Here is a 17,964-nt window from a genome sequence, read left to right as displayed (position 1 = left end):
TTTAGAGTGGGTCTGTGCTCCATATTTTTCTAATAGTCTAAACAAGGTCTATTGGAAAACAAACCGATTTCAATCAACAAAAACGTGGAAAGATGACCAAATATACATTAAAAATATCATTTTGTTTCCATAGAATTGAATGTTTTAAAAAAATAATTCAAGTCCGTAAATTTGGGGTCAAAGTCGGACATAATATTCAAACAGCCTACTTTGTTGTGTGTGAAATGGCTCAGTGGTTAGAGTTCCTGACATAATCTATCCTTAAATACCTAGGGTTTTTATGTGATGGGTTCGATACCGCAAAAATTTCTGGCAATATTTTTTTTCCTTATCTTTTGTTAAATATATTAAAATCTGAATAAAGTTAGAAATTGTGCTTTTGCAAACTTGTATTAAAATATATTGGAATAGATTTAATTGGGAAAAAATAAATTCAAAATAAACCGAATGGGCATTTGCGCAATCTTATTCCCCCATCTTCTTTATATACAATTTTTTTTTTAGAAAGTAATTATAAAAGATGTCTGCCCCAAGTTTTCAAAAATTTAAAGAAGAAAATTGTGTATACATGAATTCAGCTTGTGAATGAATTTAGCCAGACTTAATGTTTTTATTTTTTTTAAAAGTAAAATTTTTGTTAAAGTCTCAAAATACAACCAATTAAAATATATGGGGTAATGATATATGTACCTGGCTTCCTTTTTTTTTTTACACTCTCTATTTATTAACGGTAATTATAATTGCTTGATTACTATGCATTTTGTCACTATATACAATTAGTGTACAAGGCCTTTTGAAGTCGATCGTATCTTTTTCAGAATGCACTATATATTTATATATTTTTTATAATTAAAGTTTTATGTCTTAATTTAAGTGTCTAAACTGCAAGCTTTGTTTTAAAAAAATAATTGTTTGTGGCCTGTGGGAACAATATTTTATGCAGCATTTGATATTGTAATCATTAAAGTCTAGATTTGAGAGTTAAATCTCAATGGGAGCTTAAAAATACATCTCCATGCAGTCACATTCATTTAATTAATCATTAGCCTTTTCCTTGTTCTCTACTTTATTACTGAAGTATTTTTTTTTCTTCTTTAAGAAATATATAATGTACATATCTTTACAACTTTTTTATTTTTTCAAAAACACTTTAAGTGACATTGTTATAAATGGCTGAATCTTATTAACTAATTAATATATTCCCACATTGTATTAAAAATTTGATTGCTTCTTTCATTCTATTTACTAGTTAGATTTTACAAGTCCTAAATTAAGCTGAGCTTTGAATAAATGTTTTCAAATTAAACATTTTCAAAGTGTTTTTCCCATTTGCTATAATAGCAATACCACCAAAACAACTCTCTCTCTCTCTCTCTCTCTCTCTGTGTATATATTATATAAAGCCAGAACTAATTGATGAAGTCCTGGTGCTATGGATGAAACAATCACAGAAACAGTCACAGGTCTGTCTGAAAACTCTCTCTCTCTCTCTCCTCTCTCTTTCTCTCTCTGTAAAACCTTACATTCAATCATGTCCTTTTAGATGAAAGAATTCTTCAGTTTTTTTTGCTTTTCATGTTTGTCTCAGGATAGCTTTTATGTTATTTGACTTAATGGAACAAGTCTTATTTCATGCTTATATTAGATTGTCCACTAACAGTTATGGCACCAAAAGACATAAGTCTGAAAACTCCCAGAGTTTACACAGTTATTGCCCTTTGTGTAAGAAATGCTCGTGACAACTCTTTGCAAAACTGTGGGGGAATGTTTCATACACCCTTATTCTCATTTGAAATGGAACTAGATCAGTAGATGTTGTCATTAAACAGCAATACCCACACCAAGTGTTCGCCCCTAAATACTATCTTTTAGCAGTTTTAGTCAAAAAAGGCCACATGCTATTTCTGGTAGTTTTTAAAAATCATGATTTTCATAAAGAATGGTATACACATTTTCAACCTTTCATTCATGAGCAAACTGAGGTTGACCGTTGGCATGTAAATTTTAAATCAAATTAATCAATAATAATAACATTTTATGTCATAGAAGGTATGGTGTATATAATTATTACTGACATGGCACTTTATTTGCTTTTGCGCGTCAACATCATCAGGTACTAGTTTTACCCAGAGACATGTTCAACAGAGCAAGCACTTCCGAGCTCTCACAAAAATTCCCTACACCCACAACCCAAATTTTGGCGAGCCCTAGCTCTGTTGAACTTGCCTCAGCTCTTTAGGCTAGATGGGTTTCATGTGGTGTACATCACATATGTGTTTTCGATATGCAGAATGTATTATGATTCATCAATATAATGTAGGCCATGACCCTGTGGGATTGTTGTGACCCCATGAAACAAGAAAATATACCCGGTATGTACCTGAAAACTGTTGAGATCCCTACCACCAAACCATAAACGTTTTTAACATTGTATGTTCTTGTTTCTAATGTCGTTATGAAGCATCAAATGGTGTTAATTACATGACCCCCATGATATGTCTTTCAACACCCCAACACCCCCCCCCCCCCCCCAAACATATCAGGGAAGAAATAAAACGGGTCCCAATATGTCAAGAGAGGTCTAAGATATGCCACCTCCTGCATTGTAAAATTTTTAAATTTTCTGAGGGAGGAAATGTGTACCCCCTATTGCCTTCATCCCTCAATAATGCAGAAAACCCTGCATGAAACAGGATGATACCAAATATCTTGAAAACTGCATGTTCAGATCCCCATCAAAATGACATCCCCTATATATTCTAGTAGATCATTTGACTACTGCAAAAAATGTTTCCCAGGGATACGGTCGGGCCACAATGGGGGTCAAATTTAAATATAGGAATATATAGAGAAAAGTCTTCAAAAATCTTCTCAAAAACCAATTGGGCAGAAAAGCTTAACTTGTGTGGTAGCATCCTTGGGTAATGTAGATTAATATAATCACCGGGGGGTAGGATATATGTGGCCACAATAGGTTTTTTTTTTTTTTACATAGGAATAGGAACATAAAGCTAAAAGGTTTATTGCATGAATTTTCTGAATCAGGAAATAGGAAGATTTATTTTCCTCAAAAAAGTCCTCGTAAAATACATGTATATGATTTTTCTTTGGTAAATAAATCTCAATATTTTCTTCGTCATCTTTTGTAAGACCATAACTAGAGCATGCTAAAGAAGTTTGGTCTTGGTGTACCTTATATAATTTGATGTTGAATAACTAGAAAAGGTTCAGGTATATGAAAATACTAGTCACATGACAGTCAGTTATAGCTTCAAGAAGTTCACTATATACATGTACCAGGTATCTGGAAACAGCTAGAATGGGAACCATGAGACAAGACCGTTTTAAATTATCAACATGCAATGTTCAAAACTGGATCAAAACATAAATTTATGTCTGCATGATGAAGAAATACGAAAATATTCAAAGCAGTTCAAGCTTCCGTGCATGATTAAGAAAGATTAATTAAATAAGTTAATTCACACTTTATATAAAACGTAAAAGATTTAAAATTATGCAAGCAAAAAATCATGGTCTTCTGTTATGAATGATAACAATATTAAAAAAAATCCTTTCATGCAATTACAGACTGACTGACTGATTTGACCTATCCATCCATAAGCTTTTTCTTTTTCATGAAAATTTAGGTGTTTCTTTTGTGGGTGGATGGGATTGTTTTTTTTGTTTTTTTGTAGGGAGGGGGTAGGGATGGGGGTATTGTACTAGGTCAGAGACTACGGATTAGGTACCGCCTATAAAAGAATCCTGGCTCTCTTAATTTGATATAAGAGTATCAAATGCTAGATCCTTCGAAGGAATGCTAGCTATTCCATTCGGAATTATTGTAATTTATCCTAGATTCTTCTATCAGGTGCATTTGGTTGTGTCGTTTTCTTTTTGCCTAAAACACCCCCATCTTTGATGTAAACCATACCAAAAGAAAAAATGCTTACACTAAGGTGATATATCAAAAGTTCCATTCCACCTAGGCCTACCTTTAAGTCTAAATTGTCTAATTTGCCTTTTAATATAGGAAAAAGAACTTATTATAGTTAACACAGACTATTAAAATGGACCAAGAAATAGACAAAAAATGTACTAGACTACAAAATCAACATGTAGCTGCGACAATTTAAATGTTTTTAATCAATTGGTTTAGGCAGTTGATATCGTACATCCTAGCTAGTGGATGTTAACATTGTTTTCAGAATTATATTTGAAATAGAGATGTGACACCAAAAACCTTACGAATAGGATTCGATCTCTCTATATCAAATAAATTTGATTTCTTTATTTGAATACTCATGTACCCATGCAATAATGTAAATATAAAATCTTCTACACATAATGTACACCAAGATGTCATTGAATGTAGACACTGCACATTATTTACAGGGTTTTACTCTTCAAACGTTTATTAAGTTTTACATTAATTCACTTTAAAAGTTTTAATTTACAGTATATATCAAATGAAAAAATTTACTGGATGGGTACATGCAAATTTAGACTGAACAATTTGACATAAGCAGGACCTAGCTGATATGAGTCTTAATTATGATAAGTCAGTGCCCAAAAAGTTGTAAAAATCAGCTGTAGCAAATCTTAAGAGCATATCCTAATTCACTTACAGTGGCGTCGGAAGCAGATTGAGGGGGGGGGGGGGGGGGAGGGGGGGGGCTAGACTAATCCTCAGAAATCTAGACAAGCAAAAAAAAAAAAGAAAAAAAACCTGATTCCCAAAAGCATGAAAATCCTCATCCGTGGGGGGTGGGGGGGGGGGGTCTAGTATACCTATGACTCCAACTTCTCAATATCTCCATCTTTTTAGGTAAATTTAGGAACAATTATCTTTAGCGAGCGAGAAAAAGTGGGGGGGGGGGGGGGCTGAACCCTCTATGATGCTTATGTGCCTAATGGTGCCTAATGGTTAGGTCTAACTTTGCAAAAAAAAAGTGGGGGGCTAAGCACTGGTATTAGTATAAAATGATTTAATGTAATATTCAAGTTATGGCTCTAATTCATTTTGTTTCTGAATCTTAATCATCTCTAGATACTGATTTTAGATGCTAAATCTGCTAGACTTGAGGTCTCTGGAAAAAATGCATGTACGTAAAAAGTCACAATTTCCCATGATAAAATTTTACTGCTTGTGTGTCTAGACGTTTTTATATGTTTGTGTATATCTAATTAAAATCTATTGTTTGTTCACCTGGAGAAAAAACCATGGAACTAACACAGAATATACAAGATATACACAACAGGTGTGTCTTGTACCCAGGTGCATGGCAAGGTGCTTATTCAAAATACACATGTATACTTAGCTATAGCAAACATTTTTTTTTCATTGCTCATATTAAAATAAAAAATGAGATGAGTTTTCAGACTTTGAATTATGCTGATGATAATTCATTACAATTTGCAAAGTAAAAACAATATATATCTATGCCAAGAAGGGATGATCATCATTACGTTTTAAAATAATTTTATTGCTTTAATTTAATTAAGTACTTAGTGGTGTAAATGTACTGCCACTAGCTAGCAATCATATTATGCCAATATTTTACTAATGAACAGTTAGATGTGATGTCACTTGTTTAAATTCAAATTAATTGCAAACATTGAATCCAGGTAATATGTCCTTTTCCATTTGAATAAATATTCAATTTTATAAAAATGAATGTTGTACATGTACATAACATATGAAAAAAGTATTTCTTTAGCTAAATATTGTGAATGTTTATATATATACTTTTCTTTAAAAAAGCATGTTACGTGTTTGCACTTTTCTGGAATACAAGTTTAATTTAACCTGTAACTATACAGTTTATTCCCACTTAAAGAAAAAATCAAAAATTTTCTCAAAGTATTTGTGGTCATTCTAAAACGGACTATAGGTCACCTGTTATTAATTTCTTTTGTTCTCTCCCTTCCCTAACCACCTGTGCACCATTCCCACCTAGCCAAAACCAGTCACCTGTGTAAATTTCAGAATTTTGGCTAAGTGGGAAGACACCAACTGTACACATGTCCTATGTTGATTGCAAGGTGTTAATCATTTCACACCTGAAGGACTTTCCAATGTGTATGGTTTACCTGTATAACTCTATTCTATGTTATTTGCAAGGACTCACAGTTTCACACCTTTTTTTATACAAACTTCAAAGACACATTGTTGACAACACCTGCATGCAGAATAAATGTAGATATGTCACTTGTTGAGAAGCATGTCTAAGTGAAATGTTTATATTCTCTCTGAATATTCCCCTTTTTAAAAAAAGCTACTGTACTCACGGTTTATCATGAAAAACTCATGGAAATAACCTTAATTATGAATTTACTTGGGATTATTTTATCTAACTCTCTCAGGTAAGGGATATGCCAATATAGCTCAGCAGTGATTGTCAAGCAAATCTTTTATATGAATTACCAGGGACATAAATAACATTATTTATGTCCTCCAATATATATGTCATAAGAAATGGATATTTCTGTATTTACGTACAGATTTTGTACATATCTAAAAAAAAAAACCCATGCACCTATATAACAGTATTATTACTACTAATTGATTTCAATATAATCATTGGGTGTACACGCTCAATTACAGAGCTTCATATTTCTGTTTATAACATAGGTATATATGAATTAATATCAAAAATCATTATTATGTCAGGATATGACTTCATAGACAATTTAGTTCCAAGAAAAACTTTTAATTATATCAAATAACAAGAACTGACCCACTTAGAAATAAATATTTATAATATCAAGTTATATATTATTCACAACAAATAATGTCAATTTGAAAAACTGTAAAGAGGAAATAAAGATTGAATGAATCAATTGTAGGCTAATTTAAGTCTGTGGCATTCAGTCATTATGTTACCATTGTACCCTCTGTACCTTAGTGACCTACAAGTATCTTTAATAATTTGCTACTTTCATTTTCCAATGCTTTTACACTGTACCCCCTTGTAACCCTTTTATATAGGAGTGTACCCTAGGGTACAAAAGCATCACCTCAAAACAAAGTCTTAATTTCTTGCCATATATGTCGTTTAGCCTTCGTGTCTAAAATTGAGAACTGCGTACCCGAGCTTGTAAGTTGAGATCAACTATAGGGTAAAAGAGATCTTAGGTAGGGTCGTAGACTCGAATTATTTTTTTAAAATCAAAGTTATCCCACTGCATTTAATTATCTAAGGTGCAAATATCTTTACCGATATTAGGCATACTGCATCAATTTTTTAATTTTGTATAAATATTTGAATAAACAATGCTAAAAGAAAAACAAATAATTTCAATAGATATTATAGAATGTTACTTTCAACTAGTTGGACCTGAAAACCAAAGGCTGAATTTATTCATAGCAATTTTGTTTTGCTTTTTCGTGGATTTTTAAATCTACGAAATTTGTTAAGTCGTACATGAAAAAGAGCATCAGAAAATTATCTCCCTTCCGCCGAACAGTATTTCAATTAATGAAATGTAAATTATTTCAACTCTTTATACCGTCTTCCAAGGAAGACGGTAATAAGAAAATGTATATCAATATTTTACATGCTGTATAACAAGCTTTTTGTTGTGAAAAAAGTTATAATAATGAAATCTTCTAAACAGTAAACACATTAATAAATTTACTTAAATCAATGAAATGATGGTTTTAAACCATCTTACATCCTCTGTTTCATATACTTATTGACAGCATATTTCATCTTAATTTCATTAAATTAAAATTTATGTTAAAACACGAAAATCTGAAGTAAATCGAATTCTTTTACGGTCGAGTTAATGTAGTCAGAGTTTCTATTTTCGGTTTCTAATCCAACATGTGCAACTATGGAATAATATTTATACTTAAAAATCAATTGTTTTCCTCGAATATTTGAATTCAAGATAATATTTTGGAAGAGCAGTTTTTTAAATGAAGCAGGATTTCTAAAATTAAATGGTAAAGTAAACGGAAGGACGATTCAATTTTTCAATGTCAATGGGTAAAAAACTATTGGGAGCGTACTGTACGTAAGGTGTTGCGTATATATTTTTTCCAGACGTTTCTTCTTGATAAAGAATGGTTGCTTCATTTTTTAAATGTTTGACCAAAGCTACAGATATTGCAGTGAAACCAACGTTTTCTGTTATGAGATATATGCAGAGGCGTTCATTTTCAGACAGTGCAGAACCAAAAAAGCTACAGCTGACATTGGCCATTTTAAAACCAGATGTGGCCTCTCGTCCACACATAGTAGAGGATATTCATGATATCATCCAGGAAAACGGATTTTTCTTTGTGGCAACAAAACATTTGCACTTGCGCCGTGCTGATGCTGAGGAATTCTACAAGGAACACCATGGTAAATTTTTCCATAATCGTTTGGTGAATTTCATGTCGAGTGGGCACATATGGGCCCATATATTGGCTCGAGAAGATGCTATCGCCCACTGGAGGAAAATAATGGGCCCAACAAAAGTGTTTCGGACTATTCATTCTGACCCTCACACAATTCGAGGACGGTTTGGACTAACAGACACAAGGAATGTGTGCCACGGCTCAGATTCCCCAAAAAACGCTTTAAAGGAAATAGCATTCTTTTTTCCAGAATTCAATGCTGAGAAGTGGTACAGAGAAGATGAGCCGTATTATCATCCTGAAAATGTATCATTTTGTAGCGAGTCTTTAGCACACATACCAGTTAAGAGCAGTGATAAGAAGAATTGATAATTTATGTTTATACTGTATTTATAAAAGATTTTAACCCAGTCGAGTTAACATTTTATTTCATGAACTTTGAACTATGAATTACTTTTGTAAGGAAAGACAAGTGTTAAAAAATAAATTTTACTCTGATGTACAAAAATTGAAAATTGTAGATTGCTGGGCTATATGATTTGACATGATTGTATTAAATCAACTTAATAAACAATAGAAAATTAAAAATAAACATTTAAAAAATCCTGCATATTTTTTAGCTGCAATATGAGTTTAATAAGTGATTAGTAAATACAAAGGTTGGTCAAAAGTGATGTCACAAAATGCAATGCACTAATATTAATTTGAGTTGTGTAGTAAAACCTTAAATATTAATCTATGCACAATAAAACTTCCAATTAAAAATAAAAATTATATTAGACATCCCATCCCCCCGCCACCACCCCCCCCCCCCCCCCAAAAAAAAAAAAAATTACAAAAATGACTTTTAGAAAATTTTACAAATCATCATCACTTTTTAGCTTGGTTATATTCAAGGTAAAAATGCTTCGATTTAATAAGAACCAAATCACACACAAAAAAATTATTATGTCATTTTCATGAAAATGGGTAACATTAAAACTTCATTAGTTTATTTTCATAGTGCTGTTAATTGTATCTCCAATTCTGAACCAAACAACAAAAACAGCCACGGTTAACTGTCAAGTCATCAGGTCTTTGGCAAGTAGATATGAATACATTGAATGCCACAGCATTTGTCCAGCTTAATTTTAGTTGAAACAGCAGTTTCAAACAAAAAACAAGAGGCCCATGGGCCACATTACTCACCTGAGCAACAATAGACATTATCAAATCAGCTTTAAGGAGTAATATACCCAAAAAAATATGGACAATGTAGTCTACCATATCCTGTATATCAAAAATTCAATTTTTTCCCAGGATATTCTGTTTATCATTGATCCCTTTTTGTCACAGTATAGTCATTTCACATATTGAGCATTACAGTTCGCAAGATCAAAATCAACTGGGATATAAACCTAGATCAAACTTGTGTCAGCCCAAGAATTGTCCAGAAGCCAGTCTAAACAATTTTAAAGAATTAAAAATATGTCAAAATGCTTGCATATAAGTTAAACCATATATTATAACATTTGAACTTTGGTGAATTTGGACTGTTTTTTTTTTGTAAAATTGGACCCTCCACCCCATGTGGCTCCATCCTACTCCTGAAAAATATGATTTTGACAAATTTGAATCTGCACTATCTAAGGTGGCTTTCACTAATGTTGCACCTTTTCTAAGAAAATGTTGTTGTTTTTTTTTAAGAAAAAGATATATCTCAATATATTCCTTTGTAAAGATTTAACTGGTCCCCATTGTGCCCCTACCCTACCCCTGGGGATCATAATTTGACCAAACTTAAACCTACCCTACCTGATGATACTTCACACAAGTTACAGCTTTACTGGCCAGTCGTGTTCTGAGTAAAATAAAGGGCCACGCCCTATTGTAAAGGGAAATAATTGGGATTTATTGAAAATTTGGAGATATTTTTAAAAAATCTTCTCAAAATCTCACCATCTGAGGATGCTTCCACACAAGTATCAGCTTTTCTGGCCAAATGATTTTTGAGAAGAAGATTTTTAAAGATTAACTCTATATACTCCTTTGTAAAACTTTGACCCCCCATTGAGGCCCCACCTTACCCCCGGGGACCATGATTTGAACAAACTTAGATCTACACTATCTGAGGATGCTTCCACACAAGTATCAGCTTTTCTGGCCAAATGGTTTTTGAGAAGAAGATTTTTAAAGATTAACTCTGTATACTCCTATGTAAAACTTTGACCCCCCATTGTGGCCCCACCTTACCCCCGGGGACCATGATTTGAACAAACTTGAATCTACTCTATCTGATGATGCTTCCACACAAGTATCAGCTTTTCTGGTCAAATGGCTTTTGAGAAGAAGATTTTTAAAGATTAACTCTTTATACTCCTATGTAAATCTTTGACCCCCCCCCCCCTCATTGTGGCCCCACCTTACCCCCGGGGACCATGATTTGAACAAACTTAGATCTACACTATCTGAGCATGCTTCCACACAAGTACTGGTATCAGCTTTTCTGGCCAAATGGTTTTTAAGAAGAAGATTTTTTTTAAATATCACCAAATTTTCAATAAAATCTAATTATTTCCCTTTACAATAGGGCGTGGCCCTTTGAATTTGGCCAAGTGGTTCAGGAGAAGAAGTCAAAAATGTAAAAAGTTTACAGACAGACAGTCGGACGCCGGACAAAAAGTGATCAGAAAAGTTCACGAGCTTTCTGCTCAGGTGAGCTAAAAACCTGTCTGCTTTCGACATTTTTAATAGAAAAGAAGTTTAATACTTAATTTTGATGAGCAAACTAGATACATGTAGTTAAATCCCACCGAAAGTCTAAGCTCTTTGTAAAAACCAACTCTGTGCATGAAATCCATCTCTTTTTATTTTATAAAGGAATAAAAGAGCAAAATGTTTTCAAAGATTGTATGGTCGAAAATACTTATACATTTAAACACATAAATTATACGGAACTTTTTTATAACATGTACTTTTAAAACAATACTAGTATATAAATATGGTTGAAGCAGAGGACTAGTTCTCGCATCTCTCTGCTGAGCCACTGCACCAGCTAAACAGTTTCAGCAATCGTTTCTTCCAGGATTTTTCTTCCTTTTGTGATTTCTGTATAGCACAAAAAGGAAGCATCGGTTATATATCCAATCCACTTGCATATCAATGCATGCATACAGTATACTTAAATGAATCTTTATTTCAGAATAATGATGCTGTGTTTACACGTAAGACTTTGGTATACCTTGCTGATCTCCTTCTTTTCGTTCACATCGTTTGGAGACGCACTGAACAATTCACAGCATCCATCTTTATCTTCGTGCAGGTTGTCCTTTATGAAGAAGAAAAAAAGATTTATACATGTATTTTTCATGGATGTAAGTCTTCATGATATATTTTGTCTGTTTTTGTAGTTGTTTTTTTTTTCATTATACTCTACATCTCTCTCTATCATATTACCTGCGCATCATCTGCCTCAAGTCTGTAATAGGACGCCACGCGGTCATCGGCAGAAGGTCCCGGGCTTCTTGTCTGTGTGGAGTAAAAACCAATGTTATGGTGTTTGTAAACCAGAACCGTGTTTCGCTGTGACTGATTTCAAGAACATCATGATATATCATGCAAGAATACCAAAATACAAACCTTGGGAGCCTTGATGATCCTCAACTTGATCTTCTCCAGGTCGTCTTTGGCTTCGTGTTTTAAGCCGACAAGGGGCCCCAAATCCTGCAAAATCAAAGAAAAGATTGCAAAAGTTATCATATAAATAAAACAATTAATCCATTTGCCAAAAGACAAGGATTTTAAGACTATGATAGTAATATTACATTGTTTGATCAAAAGAGTTTTACCGATTCAGGAGATCTCTCCCAACGCTGTCTTTCCAGGGTTTTCTGAGGAAAAAGTAGTCAGAATAATATTATTAATTCAATTTAAGAATGTTTTCTCAATCAAATAATTTGCGAAATTGGATTAAATTTTTAAAAGGTACCACATTTACCTGTAAATTTATCCCTCTTCGATGACACAAATAGTCCATAAGTAGCAGTTGAGTCCTAGTTCTTGCCATCATCTAAAACGATGAAAAAAAAGCATAGCGAGGACATAATATATTATATTAAGCTGTGATTCACATATATGTAGAATTTTAAATATCTTCTAATGAATATTATTTCCTAAGAATAAACAAGTTAACAAATGTTAACTATAAGTAGACTCACGATTCTGTGCTATCTCTCGGCCCGTTCGCCAATGTCAGAGAGCGGTAACTCCCGAAGCATGTCAGGCGTGGGGGACTGGATCGGTAAAGAAAGTAAAAGATAATGTATAAAATTTGCATTGCATGAAATTTATAAGGTTTCTCCGGTAAACAAACGGATAAGTTTATAACTGTTCAGGCATCTTGAAGGAATATATCAAGTACATGTATCTTTCATCATCATCTGTGAGCTATGATCACGTTGATAATACGTGTAATAAGGGTGAGAATTATAAATAGATGCTGTAATTTGATAAGGAAAACAAATGACTCTTGAAACAGCAATTAAGTACCCCTATTCTTACCCCAAGGTATTCAATATTCTGACCGATGTTTTTCAGACATAATACCGGTATATTGTTTAACATACCATCAGCTTGTCCGAATTCAGTCTTCGCATAATATCTTTACCGTCTCGCTCCATTTTTTGTTCTTTATCCTTTCCAAACTTGTGTTCTTGAAAAAAAATATCAACTAAGAATTGCAGAAAAAGGCTCCCTTAGTATCATTTGTAAAATTTTAATGCATGATACTAGTAGTTATTTGAGCTTTGTCTAGCAAAAACATACCTTTAATTTAAACCGTGCCTTCCTTCGTTGTGAAGCTGCAATTCCAATTATGACGTCATTGGATTAACTATGTGACGGCATACCAGTGTGACGACATACCATTGTGACGATAACTCACACATTTTCATTGTGACGTAACACCACCTTCCTTTAAGGAATGAATTCAATATTTATTTGTTTTATACGATATAAAATGGTTTGAGGCAGTTTACGCTTTATAAACCGCGAAGCGGTTTATGAAAAAGCGTAAACTGTTTCAAACCATTTTATATCGTATAAAACTAATAAATATTTAATTCATTGCTTATAATTTAATTTTTCATTCTCTTCATTGTAGATAAATACGGTCATTTGACCTTTAAAATGACGTAAAATTATACAAAATTCAAACGTAACGTCAGGCGTATTGATACGTTTTTGACGTTAGTCTTACTATGACGTAGGCAACATTCTTTATACGATATAAAATAATTTTTTAGCCAATCAGAAAGCGCGTTACACCCAGAATTAAATTATGTTTCAATGAAAGAGTAACAGGACACAAGCATTTTATCATTTTCCACACAGGCACGTAGCATCGTTTTTGAAAGTGGAGGGGCCAGACTCATCCAAAAAAATCTTGACAAGCAAAAAAAGAAGAAGAAAAAAAGGGAAGTTTCAGCTTTTCCGAAACATGAAACATGAAAATTGGAAATCATAAACTTTGACCTTTTGTAGTTATAAAACGGGACGGGCAAATTAATTTGAATTTCATGAGAAAAAAGACTTAAGTGTAGTGAACAAAATGGTATGTTACATTTGTACAACTCCTAAAAAAATGCAAGCCGCAAATCTTACCTTAATTTATGAGTTTTATTCTAACAAATGGTTCATAATTTTATTGCACACATCGTTGCAGTTATAAGATTACATCTTTTACAAAACAATAGTTCAATGCATAAATAAGTTTAATAAAATTTAATGATGTAATTATTTGCCTGAAAATTATTGCGTAGACTTCTTAGGTCAGTCCTTACTTTTATTGAAAATGCAGTTCCGATTTTAATGTTTACAATGCTTAAGTAAGGCATTTTTAATAGGCAATCAAAATTTGAGTGTCATTCGTTGAGTTATAAGCGAGTTACAGCACAGGGCTTGCAATTCTTTTCTATGTAAACAAAGATTCCGTTTACATTTTGAAGCAAGAATTCCAGTTAAAGACCTAAAATAAAGGTGTTAAACGTTAGGATCTGTTTGTTTACGCTTGAAAAAGATGTTTACTGGTCTATTGAACCTATGTAAACAAAAACAGAGCACAGTAGAGAACCGTGAGCCCTGTATCTTGCTTATAACTCTACGACTGACTCTCAAATTTCATTTGATCATTAGAAATGCATTTTCCCAAAATCTTAACCATGCCTCCTTAATGAGTAACAGAGTACCGAGTCTAATGCGAGTCAAGTCTTTACTGGCTCATGATATTAAGTGGGCGATATGAACCTTGACTTTGTGACATCAAAGGCATTGGTGTCATTTCTAAATACGTGATAAAGATTGCCATTGTACCAAGTTTGGTGTCCATCAAGATACAGAGTAATCTGAAATCTTAATGCTTTGTATCTATTTTGTGCTACTACCATTCATAAACTGTTTTTAAAGTGTTCTATTATTTGTAATATTTTTACAATAAAGAAAATCTCAATCGTATTGTAAAATTTTATTATTTTATTTTTCAAAAAATGTTTAGTGGCCATTAACTCAAAAAGTAGGTCATTGACCTACTTTTTTGAAAGTGAAAAATAACACTACAATCAAAGGTCTACAACATACAATAGATGGCTTTTCATTATCATCAGTGGAATTTTTTTTTCATTCTAAGTAAACGTCATCCTTAAAGGAATCTTATCGTCGGATTATTGGTTTACGTGTTATTAAATTATCATATGTACTATTTGTCTTAGATTACCAATGAATTTTAAAACCATCTTTTAAAAGTTAAATGCATGCGTATATTAATACATGGACAGATCGTTTTAAAACTGGGTCGGACTTTCAGTTTCGCCAGTTTCAGTATGAAGCAAAATAAATTTTCGTACGAAGTAGAGAAAAATAACTAGTGCATGGGTGTGAATATTTATTATTATCATATTGCACTAAAAACAAAAATGGATTAATTTAGCATATAAAGTTGAATGCATGTACAAATCATAGAAAAATACCTTATATACATAATGAATTGATATGGGGTGAATTAAATATCCACAATGAATTAACAAAAAGATGATAATTCAGTCAAAATGCAAGTATATCCGGTATGCTGAATACCGATTATCGTTAGAATTTCTTCATCATGCGCTGTTTGGACTTTTGCACCATCCTCGTCGCTTGAGCTAAAGATGTTTCTGCTTCTTCGCATTCATATACATCGCTATGAGTCGCCATTGACGGGGCATGGGCTGCCATTTTATAGCCTCCGCGCACGGCGCCCATAGTTGTATATTCAGCGTATTTCCTGACGTCGTCGGTTTCAGAGCGCAGCGCCATTTTATTTTGCATCAATTGCTTAGACACAGCCCCTTTGCTTTTTAGCTTTTTATGAATTACGTGGGACATTTCTTCGTCATTGATCTTCCGACCCGCCTCCATTTCTTTTTTGATCTCCTCATCTACTTCCGCCATCCATTTTTCCAGGGAAATCTCTTCTTGTGCCCCACCAATGATAACTTGAGTGAGCATTTTGCTTCCGGCAAGAGGAACGTATTGTCCGCCCGTAATATAAACCAGTGCCATGAAAAAGTCTCGATACTGATTTATTGCAGGCTCGCAACCAACAGAATACAACGTTACACCTTTCTGTGCAAGTTCACGGACCGTTACCATGGGATCCAGTCCCGCTGGACAACCTTCCGGAAATGTATCGCCATTTGGACTCAAGCCGTGTGGAGGAGCATCAGATATTAAGACGCAGATCTTGGTGGCGTTTTCCCGCCAGCTTAGTTTTAGAACATCATGCAAAGCATCGGCAACTGCTTCCGGTGTGTCACCGCCGCCTTGCGCTGAGCATGCGTCCAGCCACTTCTTCATTGTCCCGATGGACGGGGTAAAGTCGTGTACCCGTGTAACGAATGAAGAGTCTTGTGGGGGATGGTCGCGGTACTCCACTAGAGCTAGACGGACGTCGCTTTTCTCGGCGGCAACGATGTCCTCCACTATCTTCCTGATGTTGTCCCTGGCAGTGTGGATATAAGAGGACATGCTTCCTATAACAGAAATGAGAGGTTGTTTGGTTTCAATAACTATCTTTGGAATAAATATATGCTTGTCGGTGGCATGTAATGGGGAGATGAGAGTAATTTTAATAATTGAACCCTTGGCTATAGCAAATATTTCTGATCTTGATAAATGAATAGAGTGTTCAAGTTTTTAATATGCTCTGTTTACATATATACATGTGTGCAACTTGTAATCATGTCGTAACTCCCTTAAGTTTCCATCCGTTATAATAAGAACGTTATATCAGTGTATGTACTTTAAATTGTGTACAATTGAACGTTCCGGGTACTGCATATGGACATATTCGTGTAAACTACAGTATTCTCTTTTGAGAAATGGACAGACATACATGTAGCCTACATCCACTTCTCAAAAGAGAACCTGTACCTATAGCTGCAATAATGTAGCTCTCTATCCCCCCCCCCCCTTTTTTGTTTCTGCGGAAAAAAATCAGTTAAAATAATTGCTGGAAAAAACAATATTATTGTAGTTTTATAGTATGCCGAGCTGGGTTTCAACAAAAATGTCCTAAGATCTATCATAACACAAATCTTAATAAGACTGCCATAAGATCTGACTTAAGACAATCATTCCTTCCTTTTAACAGAATTACATTAAGACGCTTCATTGCAAGCACTCCATGGTTTTTTAACGAATTATAAAACAAAACGAATTTTTAACATATATTTATCTCACATGTCAACATAAATAAGTTGTATGTTAGCATAAATTAGTGGCATGCTGACATAAAGTTGCGTGTCAATATATTTTTCTCGCATCTGACACACTTTGGACTTAAGACATACATTATCTGGTAGTCTTAAGATTAACTTTAAGAAAGATCATAGAATCTGACAGTTTCACAATGTAGCCATGATGAGATCTTATGAAAAAAAAGTCTTAAGACAGATTTTAGTCATGATTGAAATACTAGTAGTCTTGTAAAATGGGTCCCTAATATTTGATGGGGTGTCGGGGTAAACTCTTATGAAAGCGGACAGTCATGTTCAGTATTCACCCACGGAGGGAAGATTATGTTTCCTACTTCTGTAAAGAGGTTGTGTGTTAACAGACAACCCGTGAAACTGTGACCCCCCCCCCCCTCCATTTATTAAATGATGAGAGCTGATTAGTATAGTATACCTGTACAATCCATGGCGAACGCCAGGTCCAGTACGGCGCTGTCATGTTTAGCGAGGTCGGGTCTCTCTCCTTTCTGGTATTGAATGTTTGATGCCATTCTGAGCTCTCTAAAATGTTAGAATGGCTATCGTCAAAATATACGGGGTATATAATGCGTAAATACGGAAGTTGTAATAATTTCGCTATAATTAGCTATGAGCTGTGTGTACATTATTTATATATCGATTTTTCGTCTGGTTCATTTAAATCCTCGTGTCTTTTCTTTATATTACAATAGTAAGTCACAAGGTGATCCGAATTGGAAATTACCAATGACGTATTTGTTATATATTTAGAGGTTACACGCAAAAACTGCTGAGATGTCATTACCTATGTGTAAATATTTTGCATTGTCGGGGGAGGGGGGGGGGCTTATT

General features: G+C 33.8%; 2 protein-coding genes and 1 pseudogene across 2 annotated transcripts; 1 reads left to right on the top strand and 2 right to left on the bottom strand.

Annotated features, from left to right (window-relative positions):
- Positions 1-7,695: 7,695 nt before the first annotated feature.
- LOC128176757 (nucleoside diphosphate kinase 6-like) lies at positions 7,696-9,075 on the top strand. The gene is made up of 2 exons (XM_052843285.1): positions 7,696-7,951; positions 8,052-9,075. Exon 2 carries the CDS (start codon positions 8,072-8,074, stop codon positions 8,717-8,719), a length of 648 nt encoding a protein of 215 aa, XP_052699245.1. The 5' UTR covers positions 7,696-7,951; positions 8,052-8,071; the 3' UTR covers positions 8,720-9,075.
- A 2,080-nt stretch (positions 9,076-11,155) lies between these two features.
- LOC128178477 (uncharacterized) lies at positions 11,156-12,952 on the bottom strand (annotated as a pseudogene).
- A 2,301-nt stretch (positions 12,953-15,253) lies between these two features.
- Positions 15,254-17,711, bottom strand: LOC128176532 (uncharacterized). Its single transcript, XM_052842941.1, has 2 exons — positions 17,549-17,711; positions 15,254-16,392 (listed from the first exon to the last, which is right to left on the bottom strand). The coding sequence occupies exons 1-2, from the start codon at positions 17,643-17,645 to the stop codon at positions 15,467-15,469; spliced, it is 1,023 nt and encodes a 340-aa protein (XP_052698901.1). The 5' UTR covers positions 17,646-17,711; the 3' UTR covers positions 15,254-15,466.
- Between the last annotated feature and the right edge of the window lie 253 nt (positions 17,712-17,964).

Source organism: Crassostrea angulata, chromosome 3 (assembly GCF_025612915.1).
Source record: "Crassostrea angulata isolate pt1a10 chromosome 3, ASM2561291v2, whole genome shotgun sequence".
Classification (NCBI taxonomy): domain Eukaryota; kingdom Metazoa; phylum Mollusca; class Bivalvia; order Ostreida; family Ostreidae; genus Magallana; species Magallana angulata.
The sequence above is the reverse complement of the archived record's forward strand: the minus strand, read 5'-3'. Positions and strand labels throughout refer to the sequence as shown.

Bases quoted from the DNA above. Each gene is read 5' to 3' on its own strand.
- LOC128176757 (XM_052843285.1), top strand. From the start codon at position 8,072: ATGGTTGCTTCATTTTTTAAATGTTTGACCAAAGCTACAGATATTGCA.
- LOC128176532 (XM_052842941.1), bottom strand. From the start codon at position 17,645: ATGGCATCAAACATTCAATACCAGAAAGGAGAGAGACCCGACCTCGCT. The intron at 16,393-17,548 runs GTATACTATACT...TTTCTGTTATAG, and splicing joins GTTCGCCATGGATTGTACAG to GAAGCATGTCCTCTTATATC.